Here is a 19,087-nt window from a genome sequence, read left to right on the forward strand (position 1 = left end):
AATAAAATTCTTTTTGTAAAGCTCATATACAAAATACTTACCCAATGACCTTCCAAAGTAGCTAGGACTTCTTTTCCCAGTTTAAGTTTCCCTGATATTTGATTAACACAGTCACTACTCCCTAGGAATGGCTTTTAAACGAGAAAATGTTAAACATTTTACTTTTCACTTATATTTACATATAATGTAAAACCAAAACAAAAAACCCAACAAAAATTACTTGTATAGTTACAGTACTCTTGAATGCACAAGCAGTAAAAAAATACTGACTCAAATTTTAGTTAGAAATGTTTAATAAGAAATCTGAATTGCTATGAAAAAAATAGGATAAAACAAGCAGACTATATTAAATCAAAATAAACATATTAAGAAAGATCACACTGATATAACTGACTCATGTTCCATGTATGCTCAAATCCTGTGTCCTCCCCTAACTGTCAAGACTGTGCCCTATCAATGTGACGTTATCTTAAGCAATAACAACTCAATAAACCTAATGGAATTAACGATCCATTGAAATAAATAACACCCCTTCCTTAAAAAACAAACAAACAAAAGTAAAATATATAGCCAAAAAAAGCCTCCAAAAAATAAAATTAGAAGGAATACATTGAGTTACTATAATGCCTTACTAACATCTCTCCTTAAGAGACAAAATTTTGATGCTCCAATGTCATACTTAAAGGCATCATATATACTTAAGAACTCATTCATCATGATCTTCAAACATTATCATCACCGTACAAGCAAAATTTTGCCAAGGTGAAAGAAAAATAAAATAAAAGACATTGCATCAAATAATACTTAAGAGGTCTTTTTTATCAGAGCAAAATTGCTTATCAGCTGGATATCAACATAGCAGCAATTTAGTAATAAATATTACTAGTTCACAGAAATATTTTTATCTGAATATACTATTGTTCAAGAACAATTAATTCACATTAGGTTCTCAAATTTCCCTTTCATTTTGAGGCAGACAAAAATTTCCAAAGATGGCTTTGACAATACGTACCCTCTCCCCTTCAGCCCACATACTCTTCCTCAAGGAGACCTTGCCACTCTCCCAATGAGAAGTGGGGTCTATATTTCTTCTCCTTGAATTTGGGTGGTCTTACAATTCTCCAAATAATAGAAGATGGTGGAAGTGATATAATTTGGCTTCTCAGGCTAGGTCACGAAAAGGAAATGCAGTTTCTGTCTTGCTCACTGGGGCACTTGCACTTTGAAACCCTCAACTGCCAAGTAAGAAGTCTACTTTGAGGCTGTCATGCTGTCAGGAAACCAAGTCACATGGAAAGGCCATGTATACAGGTGCTCAGATTAGCAGTTCTAGTCCTTCGGTCACCCTAGACCAGGTATCAGATATGTAAGTGATAAGCCTTCAGGTGATTACAGTCCCTAACTATTGAGTCACCCATGGCCTACAAAGTCTTTCTGAGACCTCAGACATTATGAAGCAGAGATAAGCTATCCCCAATATACCCTGTCCAAATTTTTGACCCACAGAACTCATGAGGAACAGCACATAGTTATTAAGTCTGTGAGTTTTAGAGTAACTTATTACACAGAAATAGTGACTAATACAACTGTGCCTTGGTTTACACAGCTAGACTGCAAGATGACACATATCTTCTGGTATTTGGTAAAAACAATCCTTTAATTTACTAAGAAATTTCTATCCGATCACTTCTTAAATCTCATCTTCTATATAATACCCACAGTTTTATTAATTAAGATGAAAAACAAAAAATGTCTTTTGTGTTAATTTGAATTTTCCAAGGCTGCTATCTTAGGCTACCTGAAGATACTCACCCAGCCTTGCCCTTATTCCTTAGATGCACTTATCCTTGACATGACATAAATTGTATTCTTACATTTAGTCCTTAATTAGGAAATACATGGTGCCCTTTATTCAATATTTATTGTATGGCTCTCCTTTAGCTAGGTGATACCTACTGTATTGTCTACTAACCTTTAGTTTAAATTCAAGTATTGCACTGTATCCAGTTTTTTGACATGTAATATTGACTGTTCCACCAAGCTCCAGTGTCATTGTACCATAAAGAATTCCTAAAGGAAAAAGATTTGACAAAAAATTGAAAAGAGTATAGTATAGTATATGGCTCACAATAAACAGTTTAGTAATCTAATCTTTTAGGAGAAACATAATTCAAAATCACTCTGTCCCACTCAAATGAAAAACTATAATATAGACATAAAGTTGGTTCTGTAGGATATAAATAGATAACAGCTGATTCACATTATGTGCAGATTCCCTATCTGTAAATTCACCTACTCAGTAAAATATCAATACCCACAGTACTTCTGTAGTCATTTGGAGACATGTGCAGAGTAGCGAAAAATTTGAGTCACCCAATGCACACATTCTGAGCTGAGGCTGAGCAAGGCAAACACTCTTGTTTCAGCTCCCACATTGTTAAAAAAAAAAAAAAAAGTGTCCTTTTTGCAGTGTATTTAGTATCATGTTTTCACATTTTGTGCTTTTCACTGGTGGTTTTGCTGTTTAAAATGGACCCACATGTAGTATTGCAGTGCTGTCTAGTGTTCCTAAGTGCAAGAAAGCTATACTGTATCTTACAGGGAAAATGTGTGTTAAAAGCTACGTTTAGGCTTTAGTTCTGTTGGCTGTTAGTTCAATGTTAATGAATCAATAATATGTAATTAATGTTATAATTACATCAGGTTTCTTTAAATAGAAGCATACATAAAACAAGGTTATGTACTGATTAATTGGCTGATGAAAATGTTGGGACAAGAGGCTCACAGGAATCCAATCTCATACTCCCCCAGGAGCAATGGCTCAGTATTTGCTAACTCAGTGGTGACTTTATGTAACATAACTACTGCAAATAACAAGAATCAAATGCATAAGCAAAGCAAACAAAAAACTACAAAATAAGTTCTGTGGTTAAAAGCTGGGGAAACTCTGGGTTTAACAAAGCTAAACAGGTTGTGTGTGTATCTGCTGTTGGTCTAAGATGTTAAGGCAGCCTTTAACATGCAATGTACAATACTATCTTTTGAGAGGGGAACAGACTATGCAATGTTTCTCATACTTACTTGGCTATGGAACTCTTATTTTACAAAACAATTTGTGAGACTAGTGACTTGGGGGAACACACCTTAGAAAACATACAGGGTAAAACATCTTATAAAAATCATTTCATATGCTCATTCGCAAGTGGTTATAACTTCTTTTCTTTTTCCATGCATTGCTATAAAAAATTTTCCCTATTGTAAGCTAAGTAGCGCATGGATATCTACATGGAATATAGTTTTATTTTTTCTAAATGATAGAAAATTTAAAAATATGTGTTCTTATCAATTCATAATTAAAGATATTTCACTCCATGCTTACTTCAAGAACTATACTTGAAGCTCTAAGAATAATCTAGACTAAGGCCATAAGTTAGGCTCTTTTGTACATGCTGGGTTGGCCTTCAATAAGATTCAGCCCTCCGAGATTTCTCAACTGTGAAATAAGGCCATATCAAATAATTCCTTTTTAAAAAAATCATACTTTAAGTTCTGGGATACATGTGCAGAACGTGAAGCTTTGTTATATAGGTATACACGTGCCATGGTGGTTTGCTGCACCTATCAACCCATCATCTACATTAGGTATTTCTCCTAATGCTATCCTTCCCCTTGCCCCCCACCTCCCAATAGGTCTCAGTGTATGATGTTCCCCTCCCTGTGCCCATGTGTTCTCATTGTTCAACTCCCACTTATGAGTGAGATCATGTGGTGTTTGGTTTTCTGTTTCTCTGTTAGTTTGCTGAGAATGATGGTTTCCAGCTTCATCCATGTCCCTGCAAAGGACATAAACTCATCCTTTTTTATGGCTGCATAGTGTTCCATGGTGTGTATGTGCCACATTTTCTTTATCCAGTTTATCACTGATGGGCATTTGGGTTGGTCCCAAGTCTTTGCTATTGTGAATAGTGCTGCAATAAACATACGTGTACATGTGTCTTTATAGCAGAATAATTTATAACCCTTTGGGTATATACCCAGTAATGGGATTGCTGGGTCAAATGGTATTTCTAATTCTAGATCCTTGAGGGATAGCCACACCGTCTTCCACAATAGCTGAACTAATTTACACTCCCACCAACAGTGTAAAAGTGTTCCTATTTCTGCACATCCTCTCCAGCATCTGTTATTTCCTGACTTTTTAATGATCACCATTCTAACTGGCATGAGATGCTATCTCATTGTGGTTTGATTTGCATTTCTCTAATGATCAGTGATAATGAGCTTTTTTTCATGTTGGTCACATAAATGTCTTCTTTTGAAAAGTGTCTGTTCGTATCCTTTGCCCACTTTTCATATTGAATAATTTATACGTTTTCATGAATCAGTTCCCAAAATAGAGGATAATTACCAAAAAAGGTATTTTTAAGATTTTAAGAAACCGGTTGGAAGGGAGGATACACATCATGACCACACTAAACTGATGCAAAATAGTTGAAAGTTCAGAGTGCAGAGGTAAACTACCTGGGTTCAGATCCTGACTTGCCACATTTTAGCTGTATGATCTCAGGCACATTAACCTCTCTGTGCTTCATTTTTCCTCTTCTAAAAAAGGGAATAATAATATTTCTATTTTATAGGAGCTGCTGAAATGATTAAATAAATGCATTGAACAGTTGGGTGCCTAGCATGTTGTAATGTTATAGATGACAATTATTATGTAATACCCTTATCTGTATTTTAAATAATGGGGCAAAAAGCATAATACATTAAGAAATTGCCAAATGAGGGTGAGAAAAATCTTTAAAAAACTTGGTACATTAAAAAATAGTAAATTAAAATTTTAAAAAAGCATGGTGGTGCAAAAAGATGAAAATCATCTTTACAGATTCTGAAATAATAGACGGTTTTGTCAAATTTGAAAATTTGCACATCAGGCAAGTGCAAAGAAATTCCATTATGATAAATCAGTCTCTTCTGACTAAAGTACACATCACAAAAAGTCCATTACAGGTGAATTAATTCACCGCAGAAATATTCAGCAAATGATAGCAATAATCTTAAATATCTGTAATCCAAGGATGCTTTCAAACAAAATGTAAGTCTGACTCCATCAATCACAAAGCATAACAAATCACAGCTACATACATTTACTTAAAAGGAAAGCTTAATATCTAATTCAAGTATAGAAAATATTTACCTTTACAATGAGCGTATGGCATTGTCATTACATAATCTTCACCTCTATTCAAGAAAGTTAACCGTGCTTCTCCCTCTAATATTGCAGATAATGAGTTTCCTGAAATAAAATGTTGTTTATTAAATTTCACAAAACTTATTCAACCAATTCAAAACAAACAAAATATATTTAGAACACCTACCAGACATCTACAGTAGAAAGTCTTAAAAATGTCTCAATCTCAATGTGCCCAAACATGTATTCATTACCTTATATCCAAAACATATTTCATCCATATTCTCATTTTTACATAATGACTACTTTTAAAAGATACAGTTATGTGCTTTTTTTTTTTGAGATGGAGTCTCTGTCACTCTGTTGCCCAGGCTGGAGTGCAGTGGAGTGATCTCGACTCACTGTAATCTCCACCTCCAGGGTTCAGCAATTCTCCTGTCTCAGCCTCCTGAGTGGCTGGGATTACAGGCGTGCACCACCATACCCAGCTAATTTTTATATCTGTAGTAGAGACAGGGTTTCCCCATGTTGGCCAAGCTGATTTTAACTCCTGACCTTGGGCGATCTGCCCACCTCGGCCTCCCAAAGTGCTGGGATTACAGGCATGAGCCACTGCACCCGGCCTGTTTTATGAGAGTTACAAGAAAATGAGAAAACATGTAGAATACTTAATCTTAATAAAACACTGTTTCACTGTATAGCCTAATTTTCTTTTTTGAATAAAACCATTATTTTTTAGCTGTAAGTCACATTACTTACAAATCTCAAGCTTTAAATGCTTATAATTAATCCTACAGACAATTTAGAAAAATAAAAAATATATATAAAGCACCAAAATGCAGTCAACGATAAAATACTATGGTAATTGCTTCTAAGTTTTCTCCTGTATGCATTTTCTCTCCTTCTATTCTCAGCTTTACTGAAGTATAAATTTACATACAGTAACTAACCCATTTTAAGTGTGAAATTTGAGTTTCGGAAATTGCAGAGTCATATAACCACCACCACAATCAAGATATAGAACTTCCCATTATCCCCAAAAAGTTCCTCCTTGCCCCTGAGCAGTCAATCCTTCCCCTTAGCCCCAGGACACCAATGGTGCATTTTAAATCACTGGCTTTACCTATTCTAGAATTCTGTACAGATGGCATTATAGAATATGTAGCTTGCTGTGTTTTACTTCCTTCAATTAGCACAATGTCTTTCAGCTTCATCCACATTGTTGTATAAGAATTCTATTCCTTTTTATTGCTAGTTAGCACTCTGTAGTTGTGATTATTTCCTTACTAGTTGATGGTCCTTAAGTTGTGTTTAGTCCTGGATTGTTATGAATAATGTTGTGTATACTTAAGAACATTTACGTACAAGTCTTTATGTAGACATCTATTTTCATTTTTCATGGGCAAATACCTAGGAGTGGAATTTCTGAGTTCATGGTAAATGTATGTTTAACTATGGACAATCATTTCTCCCATGTCAAAAAACAGTTGACCATGTGTACAGGTCTACATCTGAACTCTATTGCATCCTATTAATTTATATATCTACCATTACATCAATTCCACACTGTAATGATTACCTTAGCTTTATTCTAAAATCAGGCAGTGAAAGACCTTTCTTGTTCTTTTTCAAAATTGTTTGGCTGTTTTGGGTCCTTGACTTTTCAACGTAATTTGAGAGCCAACTTGCCAATATCTTCAAAAAAGCCTGCTTAGATTATGATTAGGATTGCACTGAGTCTATGGCTCAATTAAGGGAGCTCTATTATCTTAACACTATTAAATATCTCAATATATAAACATAGTCTATCTATCCATTTATTTGGATCTTCTTTAATTTTCCTCAGCAATGTTTTAGTCTTCAGTATACACGACTTACACATCTTTTATTAAATTTATTTTTAAATACATTATTTGGATGCTACTATAATTGGAGTTGTTTTTAAATTTCATTCTGAGCCAGGCATGGTGATGTGTGCCTGTAATCCCAGCTACTCAGGAGGCTGAGGTGAGAGGATCCCTTGAGCTCAGGAGTTTGAGACCAGCAACATAGTGAGACACTGTCCCAAAAAAAAAAAAAAAAAAAAACCCTCTGCAAGTATTCATTTCTAGTATATAGAAATACAACTGATTTTTCTTTTTTGACCATGCATCTTGAGACCTTACTAAATTCACTTATTAGTTGTATGAGCTTTTTTTGTATATTCTTGAAGATTTTCTATGTAATCTGGTATACAAATAGCTTATCTTCTTCCTTTCAATCTGTATGCTATTTTTCCCTTTAATTTGCCTACTGCATTGGCTAGGACCTCTAATACAATTTTGTATAGAAGTAATGAGAGTAAACATCCTTGCCTTGTTCTTGATCTTAGGTAGAAATTATTCAATTTTCACCTTAAAAGTATGAAGTTGGCTATATATTTTTCATAGATGCCTTTAATCTAGTCCTAGTTCCTTGAGGACTAAGAAATAAATAGGTGTTGAATTCTGTCAAATCATTTTTCCATATCTATCGAAATCACACTTTTCTTCTCTGTTATTCTATTAATATGGTAAAGTACATTGTTTATCAGATGGTAAACCAACCTTGTATTCCTGAGATAAAATCCATTTCATCATATTATTCTTTTAATATACTGATCATGATACCTTTATTTATATGTCCATATATTATTCTCCCTATCTGTTGATTTGTTACTACTTAAGAATTTTTACATGTATAAGGATATTAGATCTGTAGTTTATTTTCTTGTAATCTCTGGTTTGGGGATCAGGATAATCCTGGCCTCATAAAATGATCTGAGGAGTGTTTTTTCTTCTTCTATTTTATGCCAAAAATTGTGTAGAACTGTTATTTCTGCCTTAAATCTTTAGAAGAACTCAAGACATCTGGGCCTGGAGTATATCCTTGAAGAAATATTTTATATTACTAAATCAATTTATCTGATATAAAGCTATTACAATTTTACACCACTTCTTGGGTCAGCTGTGGTAATTTGTGTCTCTTAAGAAATTTGTCCATTTCAAATTTCTGTCTCTTTTAATTCTGTCTATTTTTGCTTCATTGAAGTTCTGTGATTAGATACACAGGCATTTATGATTATTATGTTATCCTGACGTACTGAACCTTTTTATTTCATTATGAAATGTTCTTTATCTCTATTAACACTTTTTGTTTTGAAATCTATTTTATTAATATACTCACTTAACCCTACTTGTACTTAATACTTGCATAGTTTAGCTTTTAACTTTTACTTTCCATTTACTTTCTTTTTTTTTTTCCTTTCTTGAGACAGAGTCTTGCTCTTGTTGCCCAGGCTGGAGTGCAGTGGCATGATCTCAGCTCATTGCAACCTCTGCCTCCCGGGTTCAAGTGATTCTCCTGCCTTAGCACTCCAAGTAGCTGGGATTACAGGTGTACACCACCATGCCCAGCTAATTTTTGTATTTTTAGTAGAGACAGGGTTTCACCATTTTGGCCTGGCTAGTATCAAACTCCTGACCTCAGGTGATCCACCCACCTTGGTCTCCCAAAGTGCTGGGATTACATGCCTGAGCCACCATGCGCGGCCTACTTTCCATTTACTTTCAGCCTATTTGTGTGTCTACATTTAAGGTATGTTGGTCCTTGCTGTTTTAGCTAATCTGATAATCACTGTCTTTAAATGAGATTATTTGGGCCATTAAGACTGATACAATCATATTATTGGGTTTTGGTCTATCATTTTGCTATGTGTTTTCTATCTGTCCCCTCTGATTTTTGTTCCTTGATTGGGCTTTCCTGTTTCTTTTATACATTATTTAAATTATTGTTTAAATTTTTTAAAGAATTTCATTTTAATTTTCTTACTGACTTTTTACCTATACTTTTTGGTGGCGATTTTTCTTTGTGTGTGTGTGTGTTTGCTCTAGTGTAGGGCTTCTCAATGGTAGCACTACTGACATTTACGGGACTGGATAATTATTTGTTGTAAGGGGTTGTTCTGTGCATTGCAGGATGTTTAGCAGCATTCCTGGCATCTACCTACTGGATCTCCCAACTGTGAGAACCCAAAATGTCTTCAGACATTGCCAAATGTCTCCTGAGGAGAACCACTGCTTTAGGGATTACAATATTAATCTTTAAAATGTCACAGTCGGCTGGGTGCAGTGGCTCACGCCTGTAATCCCAGCACTTTGGGAGGCTGAGGTGGGTGGATCACTTGAGGTCAGGAGTTCGAGACCAGCCTGACCAACATGGTGAAACCCCATCTCTACTAAAAATACAAAAATCAGTTGGGTGTGGTGGTGGGTGCCTGTAATCCCAGGTACTTGGGAGGCTGAGGCAGGAGAATAGCTTGAACCCCGGAGGCAGAGGTTGCAGTGAGCCGAGATTGTGCCATTGCACTCACAGTTAATCTTTGACCACTTCATATAGAATAGAAAATTTTGCTATCTCTAGGTCCATTCTCTTCCAGGGCTGTGTACTGTAGTTACATGTGTTAAATCTGCATATGTTATAAAACTCACAAGATAATGCTGACATTTCTGTTTTGAATGGTTACATGTATTAACAGGAAAAAATAAGAAAAAATGTCTTTTGAATTTACCCATATGTTTACCAATTCTGACGATCTTAAATTCATTCTGGATTTAATAGATTCTTTCAAATTATAAAGGAACAGATAGCTCTGATGTATATAAATTGTACTATAACACAGAAAAAAGGCCCACTGATGAAGTAATCCCAGAAAGTGAGCTATGCACCTCGTACTCAATAAAAATTTCTATAAGGGTAGAACACACACTCAGAAAAGCCATTTATACTATAGTCAGGGTAGAAGAATGGAGGGATGAAAGGTGAAGTAGGTAAGAAATATATCAAATATGAAATATAGATAAACTTAAGGGGGAAAAAACAAGGAATCACCATCTTAAACAAAACACGGTTAAAAAAAAAAAAACCCAAAACCAAACCAAAACGAACATCAAGGGAAATAAAAGACACCTTGAAGAAATATAACAATACACACCAGGTTCCTGATCAAAAACTACTCTTAGATATCCCTGTTGCAGACTGAACTATGGCTCACCACACGCTCAGGTAACCAGACCTTGGATTTCTGTTTACATACTTTATTTTTCCTTTTTTATCATAATGATTTTTTTCACTCAGGTTTAAAATTCTTTGGTTGAAATTTAATTGTTCTTCTTCATTTAAATATTTTTTAAAACTATATAAAAGCATTTTAAGGTTATATATGTTTTACTGGTATATAGCTTTGGCAATGATTTGTTTGAACTATCAAAGTTTTTATATTAATGTTTCCTACTATAACCATTTCTCTATTTTCCCTTGTACTTGCAAACAGTTTTTTTGGTATGTTATTTAGTCCAAAGTTAAATATATTTACTGACTGACCCTGGGCCAGGTATCGTAACCATACTTGGATTCTTCCTCTCTGTTCAAAGACTAAAATAGAAAGACTAATCCCTTAGATACACTGAGATGAAACACAAAAAACTGGCCAGACTAAAGGCAAAAGAAACACTTTATGCACTAAAGGGCTATAATGGGCAATCATTCTGTCTTTTCATAAGAAATGTTTGTGATATATTTACATATATGTGATGAATACATAAGCCACACCTTTATTTATGAGTGGGCAGAAAAAAGCCATTATTCAAGGAAAGATGATACTTAAAATGACAAACTCCTTGTTGAAAATAGCCCATGACACTGCCTAAATAAAAGCTCACCAGAAAATAATACCTCCCAGGAGAGGGTGCAAGTTGGGACGGGAAAACTCACCATAAAACTTAGACTTAGCCAGGATACTACCGCTAAGGCAAAATCCATCTTTTCGATTACTAACATAAAAGGCAGATATTGGTGGATGATGGGACACCTATTAAACATAAGAAAAACATGCATATATAAAATATAAAAACATGTTTATATAAAATATAAAAAGATACGCATATTATTGTGCCATTATCAAAAGTTCAAGTCTTATAATGAGTAAGAAAAAACATTTAATAAGTAGTAAAAATTAAATACTGATGGTTATAGTAACCAGCCTCCTGTCTCCTAATGAGACCCACCCTCCTGGTAGTCACATAGGCCCCTCTTATATTGTACTGAAGTTGGTTTGTGTGGAAGTGACACTATGTAATTTCTGAGATTAGGTTACAAAGCACCTTCCATGCTGGGGGCTGTCTCTCTGCCTATCTCTCAATCATTAGTTCTGAAAAGCCAGCTTTGAGATTGTGAAAAACCCTACAGAGAGGGCTATGTGGTGAGGAACTGAGCTCTTCTATCAACAGCCAGGTGATGAACCTGGACGTGAATCTTCCAGCCCAGTCAAGCGTGTAGATGACTGCAAAGCTGGCTGACAGTTTGACTGCAAGCTCATTAGAAATCCTGAGCAGGAACCACCCAACTAAGCAGCTCTCAGATTCCTGTACCTCATCATATAAGATAATAAATACTGCTTTAACTCAGTTTTGGCACTAATTTTTTAGACAGCAATGGATAACTAATACAGTGATTAGTCTTCATATGGATTACTGAATGACTATAGGAAACAAAAACAAAAAACATGTTATTTAATAATCTAATGCCTTCAACAATATATTTACTTCTAATGTTCTCTTACATGAGACAAACTAAAATCAGCATTTCAAGCTTCTTAATTTCATGAAGAATTAAATCATTGAGCTTTAAAAAATTAATATAGATAAGTGGTTTTGACTTGAGGGGGTTATCAAAACCTCTAGGAGAAGAAGGTTTTTCAAAGAACACATGGTCTTTTCATTCTCCTTACACTCAAAGTGAGAATTACCATAATAAGGAGCCACTGTTATTGAAAGAGAATGTCGTATTCCTCAAGTTTATGCAGACAGAAGACTGAAAATCATGATTATGGATGTATATGAGTTCAAATTAATGAAAGTTTAAAAATTAAAATATTTTCTGTCTGTATACAACAAAAAGAGAGGTATCATAGGGGAGAAGAGGGAATTAAAGAAGCTAACAATTCAATTAGGAAAATAAATATTCTGTAAAAAGGTAAACGATACAGATGTTAAAATAAGAGCTTAATGGATAATCACAAAAAACAATACAGAAGTTTGAGAAGGGAAAAATCACTGGGAGCTGCAGTCATGTGCATCATGAAGGATAAGCGGGTCAGGGTTTGTTTAGATAAAGAATAGCTAAGAAGAAATACTGGAGTGTGAGAATTAAATTTAAAAATGAGGAAAGAAAGTGCTAGATCAGGTTACCTAGTCACGAACTGCACAGGTTTGACTACTGTGGAGAACTAGAAAGGTATTAATTTGAGATAAATTTGGAAAAGATATAAAGGACTTTGAATGCCAGACAAATGAATGCCACACCACTGAATAATTTTGAGCATGATCAAAAGTTGTTTAGGAAATATGAGCTCAGCCAAAAAAAAAAAAAAATTAAAAAAAGGGCAGGGGGCATAGCAAAGGAAAAATAAAGATTTATTTTTGGTCAAAGGATTCCATGACTGTAATAATAGTACCTATGAATATGATATTTAGTAGTACTTTAGTAGTATTTAATATTAAAAGGTTAAATGTTTACCAAATGTTCACAAATAAGAAAGGCTAAATAATATTGAGTTTACTGGGTAAATATTTTCTATAAAAATATTCCAATAACTTCCAGATCAGTTTTGTTTCTATACATGCATTTCTAATACCTGTTCAGCAATATAAAAAGTTTTGCTGTTTGTTCTGGGATGAATCCATAAACAACGGAAAGTCTCACCAAGTATAGGATTATAAGGTTTCTTCAGTCCCTGGTAAAAAAAAAAAATGCAATTTCAAATTACAAATACAAAGGATTCAAAATAGTTTAAACTAGTCAAAATGGGTTTAACTCTACCATCTGGGAACCATCCTTATAAAATTTCAAAGTAAATAAAATTTACATTAAATAAAATTAAATGACTTCAATCATAATACATGTCTAAATGATCAGGTATTCTGCAATTTTGCTACATCAAAGAAGCCCAGTAATGTAACTGTTAACAAACAATCTACAGATTACATAAAATATAAAGAATTCATAAAACACTAAAGACAATAAAATGTAAACAAACATTATTACCTTTGGCTTTTTATAGAATCCTGACAAATACCATTTCACTACTTTCTTCAAACGGAAATAAGGATTTTCTTCAAGAGCTGCCCTAAAACACAAAACGGTAAACAAAAATTTTAAAAAATGTATCACAAATTCTCTCTCACATTTATTAACCAATAACCGAGTATGAAACATGATTGGAAAACATAATTCTTATTTTAAATGGATGACAAAACAACCATGTAATCAATTTTCAACCATGTAAATCAATTTCTGTTTTTCTTAACCTGGTCACATTTTCCCCCATTTTCCTATTCTTTGATACACTGCCTGGGTCTTCGCTAAAGTAGTTTTTGGAAACTCTCCAAACCAAGGTTTCTGAATTGGGATTCTGCAGAACCTGAGATGTTGTTAGGGGCTCTGTGAAAATTGTGATTGAAAAAAATAAACATGGATTTTCGATTCAGGCACTGTGTGATTTCTGGCATTTGCAATGTTAGGCAGTGGCCAAGCAGCCTCATTAACAATTTTGTTAGAAGTCTTCAGCCTCACATGTCACTGAAGGACCAATATTTACTTGGTTGAGTCCATTCTCAGTTGTTGATGTTAGAGGAGATCACTGGTAAACTGGTGGATGCTGTAGTACATGGAGGGGACGACATAGGTTGACGATAGCCTCTTTTGTGCAAAGTACCTATCTAAATATAGGATTTTATGGGTATGCAGTCCTTAGTACAAAACACAGAAGTTTCAAATTACAAATATGATGCAGAGCCAAAATAATTAAATCAATACGGAAGGTTTTAACCTATTTTTATTCTTCAACCTGCTCTTGTGTGCTATCAACTGATTTTCCAGAATTAATAAAAACTCAACCAGAATAATGGAAAATCAAAGAGTAATTTTCATTTTAAAGAAGAAATTTGTAGGAGCCATGACTCAGCTGCCCTCCATACAATTCTGCTGTTGTTGCAATCGTTGCAAAAACCTGATTGTGTATGTCTGAAGTAAATTTTACTGAGTTGATTTTGTTATTGTTGTTTTCTGTTTGTAATGTAGCTACTATGCCCTTATTTACAAAAAGGCATTTACGTTTCACAAGCATGTCTGACAGTCCAATGTGGTGATTTTTTAAGATGAGATGTGAGACAGAAGAGCACAGACCTAGGCTTATTGACAATGGTGCTAAGTTGAAAGCTTGTGCTTTTCTGGAGTAACAACCCTCTGATTGCTCTCTTTCCATCTTGGTTTAAATTCCCTTACTATGCAATCTTATTTTAAAATTAAATATATATAGTTCAAAAGTCAAAGCAATATAAAGAGGTACACATGTCTTGTTACTGCCCCGTCTCTCCACACTGTTCCTACTTACCCTCTATAGGTAACTTTTTAAAAAAGCTTCCTTTTAAGTTTTCTTTAGGCATAAACAAGCGTATATAAATAAACAGTCTTGTTTTTCTTAAAAAAGGGTTGCGAACTATACATACTCTTCTGTACACCTTGCTTTTTTCACACACAATTCTGGAGGTCCCTACAGATCAGTTTATGGAATTCTTCCTTATATGGGTGGATGTATCACACACTGTTTAACCAGTACACTGTGCTGGACACTGGAGTTATATCTAATGTTTTATTATTACAAACCCTGCTGCAACAATCTTGTATATATGCCATTCTGTATATGTGGCATTATATCTGTAGGAGTTATTCCGAGAAGTGAGATTAGTGGATCAAATGATGAATGCATCTATACTTTTGGTAAATACTGCCAGATTACCTTCAGGGTGCTGTGCTAGTCTGCACTGCCCACGGTAGTGTATGATAGTCCCTGATTGCCAACAGAATCTTGGCAACAGTGTGTAATGCCAGAAAAGTACAATCTTTCTATTTGAGACAGGGGGCATCTCTCAAGAAAATCTTGTGATTCACAGGAATTTGCCTTACATTCTGAGAGAAATGAATTTCTAGACCGACAAAAGTGCAGAAGATATTAGACCGAGGATATAAAAGCTTTTTGACTTTTTGTCAATGTGGTGGATAAACAACAATAACTTACTGTAATTCAAATGTACATTTTCCTTATTTTGCATGAGGTTTTTACATGTTTAAGGACTGTTCCTATTTCTTCATTTTCCAACTGCCCAGTAATTTCTTCCACTCCTTTTTCTGCAAGTTTCCTTTTCTATAGAATCGTTTTCATTCAATTTTTAAGAGCTTTTTTTAGGGAGGTTAACATTTTGTCTACGATGAAATTTGCAAAAATTTCCCAGTTTACCAATTATTTTTTGACTCAGCTTATTGTTTTCAATGTTCGCTCATGCCATTTATAGACAAAAACTGAAAATAAGTCTTGATAAAGATTCTAAAAATCAGGTCGCAGGGCCAGATATCAGTGGCACAGAAAGCACAGTGCCTTGAAACACCATTATTGCTGGAATAGGGGCAGCAGGTAAGAATTGGAAGCATGGACACAAAGTTGCTGTTCCTTGCAAAGTTTACTGGTTTTCCAAGAAATTGCTGGGACAGAGGTGGATAGCACCTCCTCTGCCTCCTTTAGGTGTGCCTTCTTCAAAACTACACCCAGGATCAGCTGGCAGCTTCAGAAGAAAAGCAAAGAAAATAAGGATTTGTTCCAAAACCTAGCAACTGGCAGGGCATTCTAGTTCTGGTAAGCCGTACATACCTCACAAGCATGCAGACAGACAAGTATGAGCAAAAACAGATGCCCCAGGATGGGACTGAACAAGTGCTTTTGTAGAGGAGAACAAATGATGCCAATCACCTCTCTCTCTCTGTTACGTTAGTGAACTGAGGTTAAGGAGCCTGTAACGGCAGTGTTGTTGAGTAAAGGGTAGAATTCTTGTTTTCCTCGAGCTTATGATATCTCAATTTAACTTCATAAATGGCAACATTATAGCAAAGTATCAAACATGCTTCTTACTAAGGGTCAACCACAGAAGTGGTAGAGAACAGAGAGTGATGTCTCATTAGAGCCTGATTTTGGAAACGAACGATAATTGAAAATAGCATTCTTGAGAATTTCTAAAATCATGAAGTATTGTCTATTTTAAGAAATAAAAATCTACTTACTCAGATAGGAAATCTGCATGATAGTAGTAATCTGAAAGTTTATCCAGGAAAGAACGGGGTTCCAAAATAAATGTAGGCAGAACCACCTTGGATAGGTCCATGCCAGGACGGACTTGTTTCAATAGTGTCCAGATAAGGCTTTTGTTTTCTTCAGATACAGTTTCTGTTTGAGAAGCCTCACCTGCCTTTATCAATTAATGAAAATTACCAAAACATTATATTTATTTCAGACAGATATGTAAACAAGCCAGCTAATGTTGAAAATATGAACTCTTCTCAGGACTACTCCAAGCATTCTTTAAATGTGGAAACAAAAAATAATAATAAAATCTATAGCTATAAAACTTAGGTAAAAAAGGATAGCTGAAAAAGACATCAAAGTGAACAATATATACAACAGATCCACTACAAAAATATTATAGCCTATTATTTTATACTACATTTACTTCTATGATGCACTGGCAATAACAAAGTTATAAACTCACGTTTCCTTGCAACTTTGCACCTGGCAATGACATCAAGCAATATCCTACTTCAAAATCAAGCTTGAAGAAAATGTAAACTTTAAATTTAATAGAATATATTGGTATTTATGTGAGTATATGTGTTTAGTTGTTTGTAAATCCCAATATATTTCATATGTATGCAATTTTTAAAATATCACATTCTATCACAGAAAAATAGGCAATAGATCAAGCAAATAATATCTTCAATTTCATTTAAGAATTCCCAAGAATATGAAAATCCAGAACCTCTAAAAATAGCAGACTTTTACCTCTCCAAGTTCTTCATGGCTCTGTTCAGTGTAGGTAGTCTCCTTTAAAGGCTCAACAGGCTCAGGTTCGATATATGAGTCATCTTGTCTTTCTGATGTATCTGTGTCACTTTCTTCACTTTTCCCCATCACCTCATTATCAGACTCATCATGTTCTTGATCATTTTCTTTATCAGATTTATCAGAATACATATCTTGGTCCTTAAAATGTTGTCGTTCAATTTCACTATCATTTAACCTTAAGGGAAAGAATTTTTAGGAGGAAGAATAAAGGATGTTAAGAATGCTCAATTCATAAATAATAATTATATACAACATTTATTGAGAATTTACTATGTGCCAGACAGTGTTCTAAGTGTTTTACATAGTGTTAATTCACTTAATCTTCAAAATAACCCTATGAGATAGGTAGTATTATTATTCTCATTTTACAGATTAGTAAACAGAGGCATAGAAAAATTAAAAACCTAGAGAAATGCAAAAAGATGACACTCTGAGCTCTTTGCCTCTCTACCACTTGGGGCTAAAATCCTCCAAAACCAAGAGTTTAGACTTCTTGTTAGATATTTTTCTTAGTTTTTCAGACAGCATCACTTGCATCAATCTCACTGTCACTTATGGTATGAAGAAAAAATGCAGGTCCAGATAATCAGATTCTCAACTGAACTCAAATAAATTATGACTTTCCACCTGTATAAGAAGGTTTGCAAAGTCACCTCACATGAGTCCAAGAAAAATATATGAAAATGGTAAATGATAAACAATTATATTAAATTCTATTTGTCTGAAAGGTTTAATCCTGAGCCAAAATCCAGAGAGAATTAAAAATGAAAATTTCAGCTGAAAGAAATTAACCTATGGACTAAAATCAAGTAAGTTTTGCTTAATCTACCCTATTCTCACTTAAAGTGATTAGGGCAAAAAATCTGTACAAAAGGGGGAAAGTCTTGGAAAGAGGTTCCAACAAATACCCATTCCTCTATCAGTAGCCCACCCCATTCCATCCTATCTCATTCGGGCACCAGGTACTTGGGATTAAGATAAAGCTCCAGATCGTAGGTCTGCAAAGAAATAACATAAAAGGTCAGGTAATGGAGATTTTAAAGAGAGTGGGGAAAAAAAGAAAAAAAAAAAAAACCTGGGCAACATAGTGAGACTATGTCTCAATAAATAAATAAATAGATAAGCCAGCCAGCCAGCCCAGTGTGGTAATACAGGCCTGTAGTTCTCACTACTGGGCAGGTTGAGACTGGAAGATGGCTTGAGCCCAGGAGTTCCAGGTTACAGTGAGCTATGATTGTGCCACTGCACTGCAGCCTGGGCAACAGAGTGAGTCCCTGGCTCTAAAAAATTTTTTAAAGTAATACAGACAGAAAAAAAAAAGAAGCAAAATGATAGGGAAGAAATGTCTAAATCAGGCTATATGAAGAAGAGGAGAATAGCAGTCTAACTTTGAGAAGAGCAACCTCAATGCTGATGAAAGTGGTTACAGAGCAGAAGCCAAGGGGTGGGGAAAGGGAGGAAATAGAAAAGTCTGATGTTTTTCCTGCAAAGCAACAAAAAGACCTGAATCTCAAGAAAGTCTTTGCACTACTGCCCAGTTTCCTTGGAGAAATGTTTTTTTAGTGTTAACTACAATAAATGCTTCAGGGAATAAAACCACAAATAGGATACAGTTCCATTCCAAACAGAAATATAAATGAATTTCACAAATACCAGGTAGAGTAAGTCCAGTGCCATTACTAAAAACATGTTACTCTATAGAAAGACAGATTATGTCTCATAGTTATAAGGTTTCACACATGATGTAATATTTGAGACTGATCTTGAAGAATATATAGACAGGAGAAAAGAGCAAGGAGGAGTAGGCAGAAATCATTCTTAATAGAAGGGACATCATGCACAGACAAGGTGAATAATTAGCATGGCTATAT

The 19,087-nt window shown here is 34.7% G+C and overlaps 1 protein-coding gene across 7 annotated transcripts in view; it reads right to left on the reverse strand.

The window, feature by feature from the left end:
• OSBPL8 (oxysterol binding protein like 8) overlaps positions 1–19,087 on the reverse strand; it is a 208,020-nt gene that overhangs the window by 21,525 nt on the left and 167,408 nt on the right. For all 7 annotated transcript variants that reach the window (XM_003832884.4, XM_008958354.6, XM_055095924.2 and 4 more), the window contains 8 exons: positions 17,154–17,391; positions 16,379–16,563; positions 13,313–13,394; positions 12,903–13,001; positions 10,982–11,078; positions 5,198–5,296; positions 1,973–2,070; positions 42–131 (listed from right to left, as the gene is read on the reverse strand). In XM_003832884.4, coding sequence (XP_003832932.2) covers positions 42–131; positions 1,973–2,070; positions 5,198–5,296; positions 10,982–11,078; positions 12,903–13,001; positions 13,313–13,394; positions 16,379–16,563; positions 17,154–17,391 — 988 coding nt within the window. The remainder of the gene's footprint in view (positions 1–41; positions 132–1,972; positions 2,071–5,197; positions 5,297–10,981; positions 11,079–12,902; positions 13,002–13,312; positions 13,395–16,378; positions 16,564–17,153; positions 17,392–19,087) is intronic.

Source organism: Pan paniscus, chromosome 10 (genome assembly GCF_029289425.2).
Source record: "Pan paniscus chromosome 10, NHGRI_mPanPan1-v2.0_pri, whole genome shotgun sequence".
Lineage (NCBI taxonomy): Eukaryota > Metazoa > Chordata > Mammalia > Primates > Hominidae > Pan > Pan paniscus.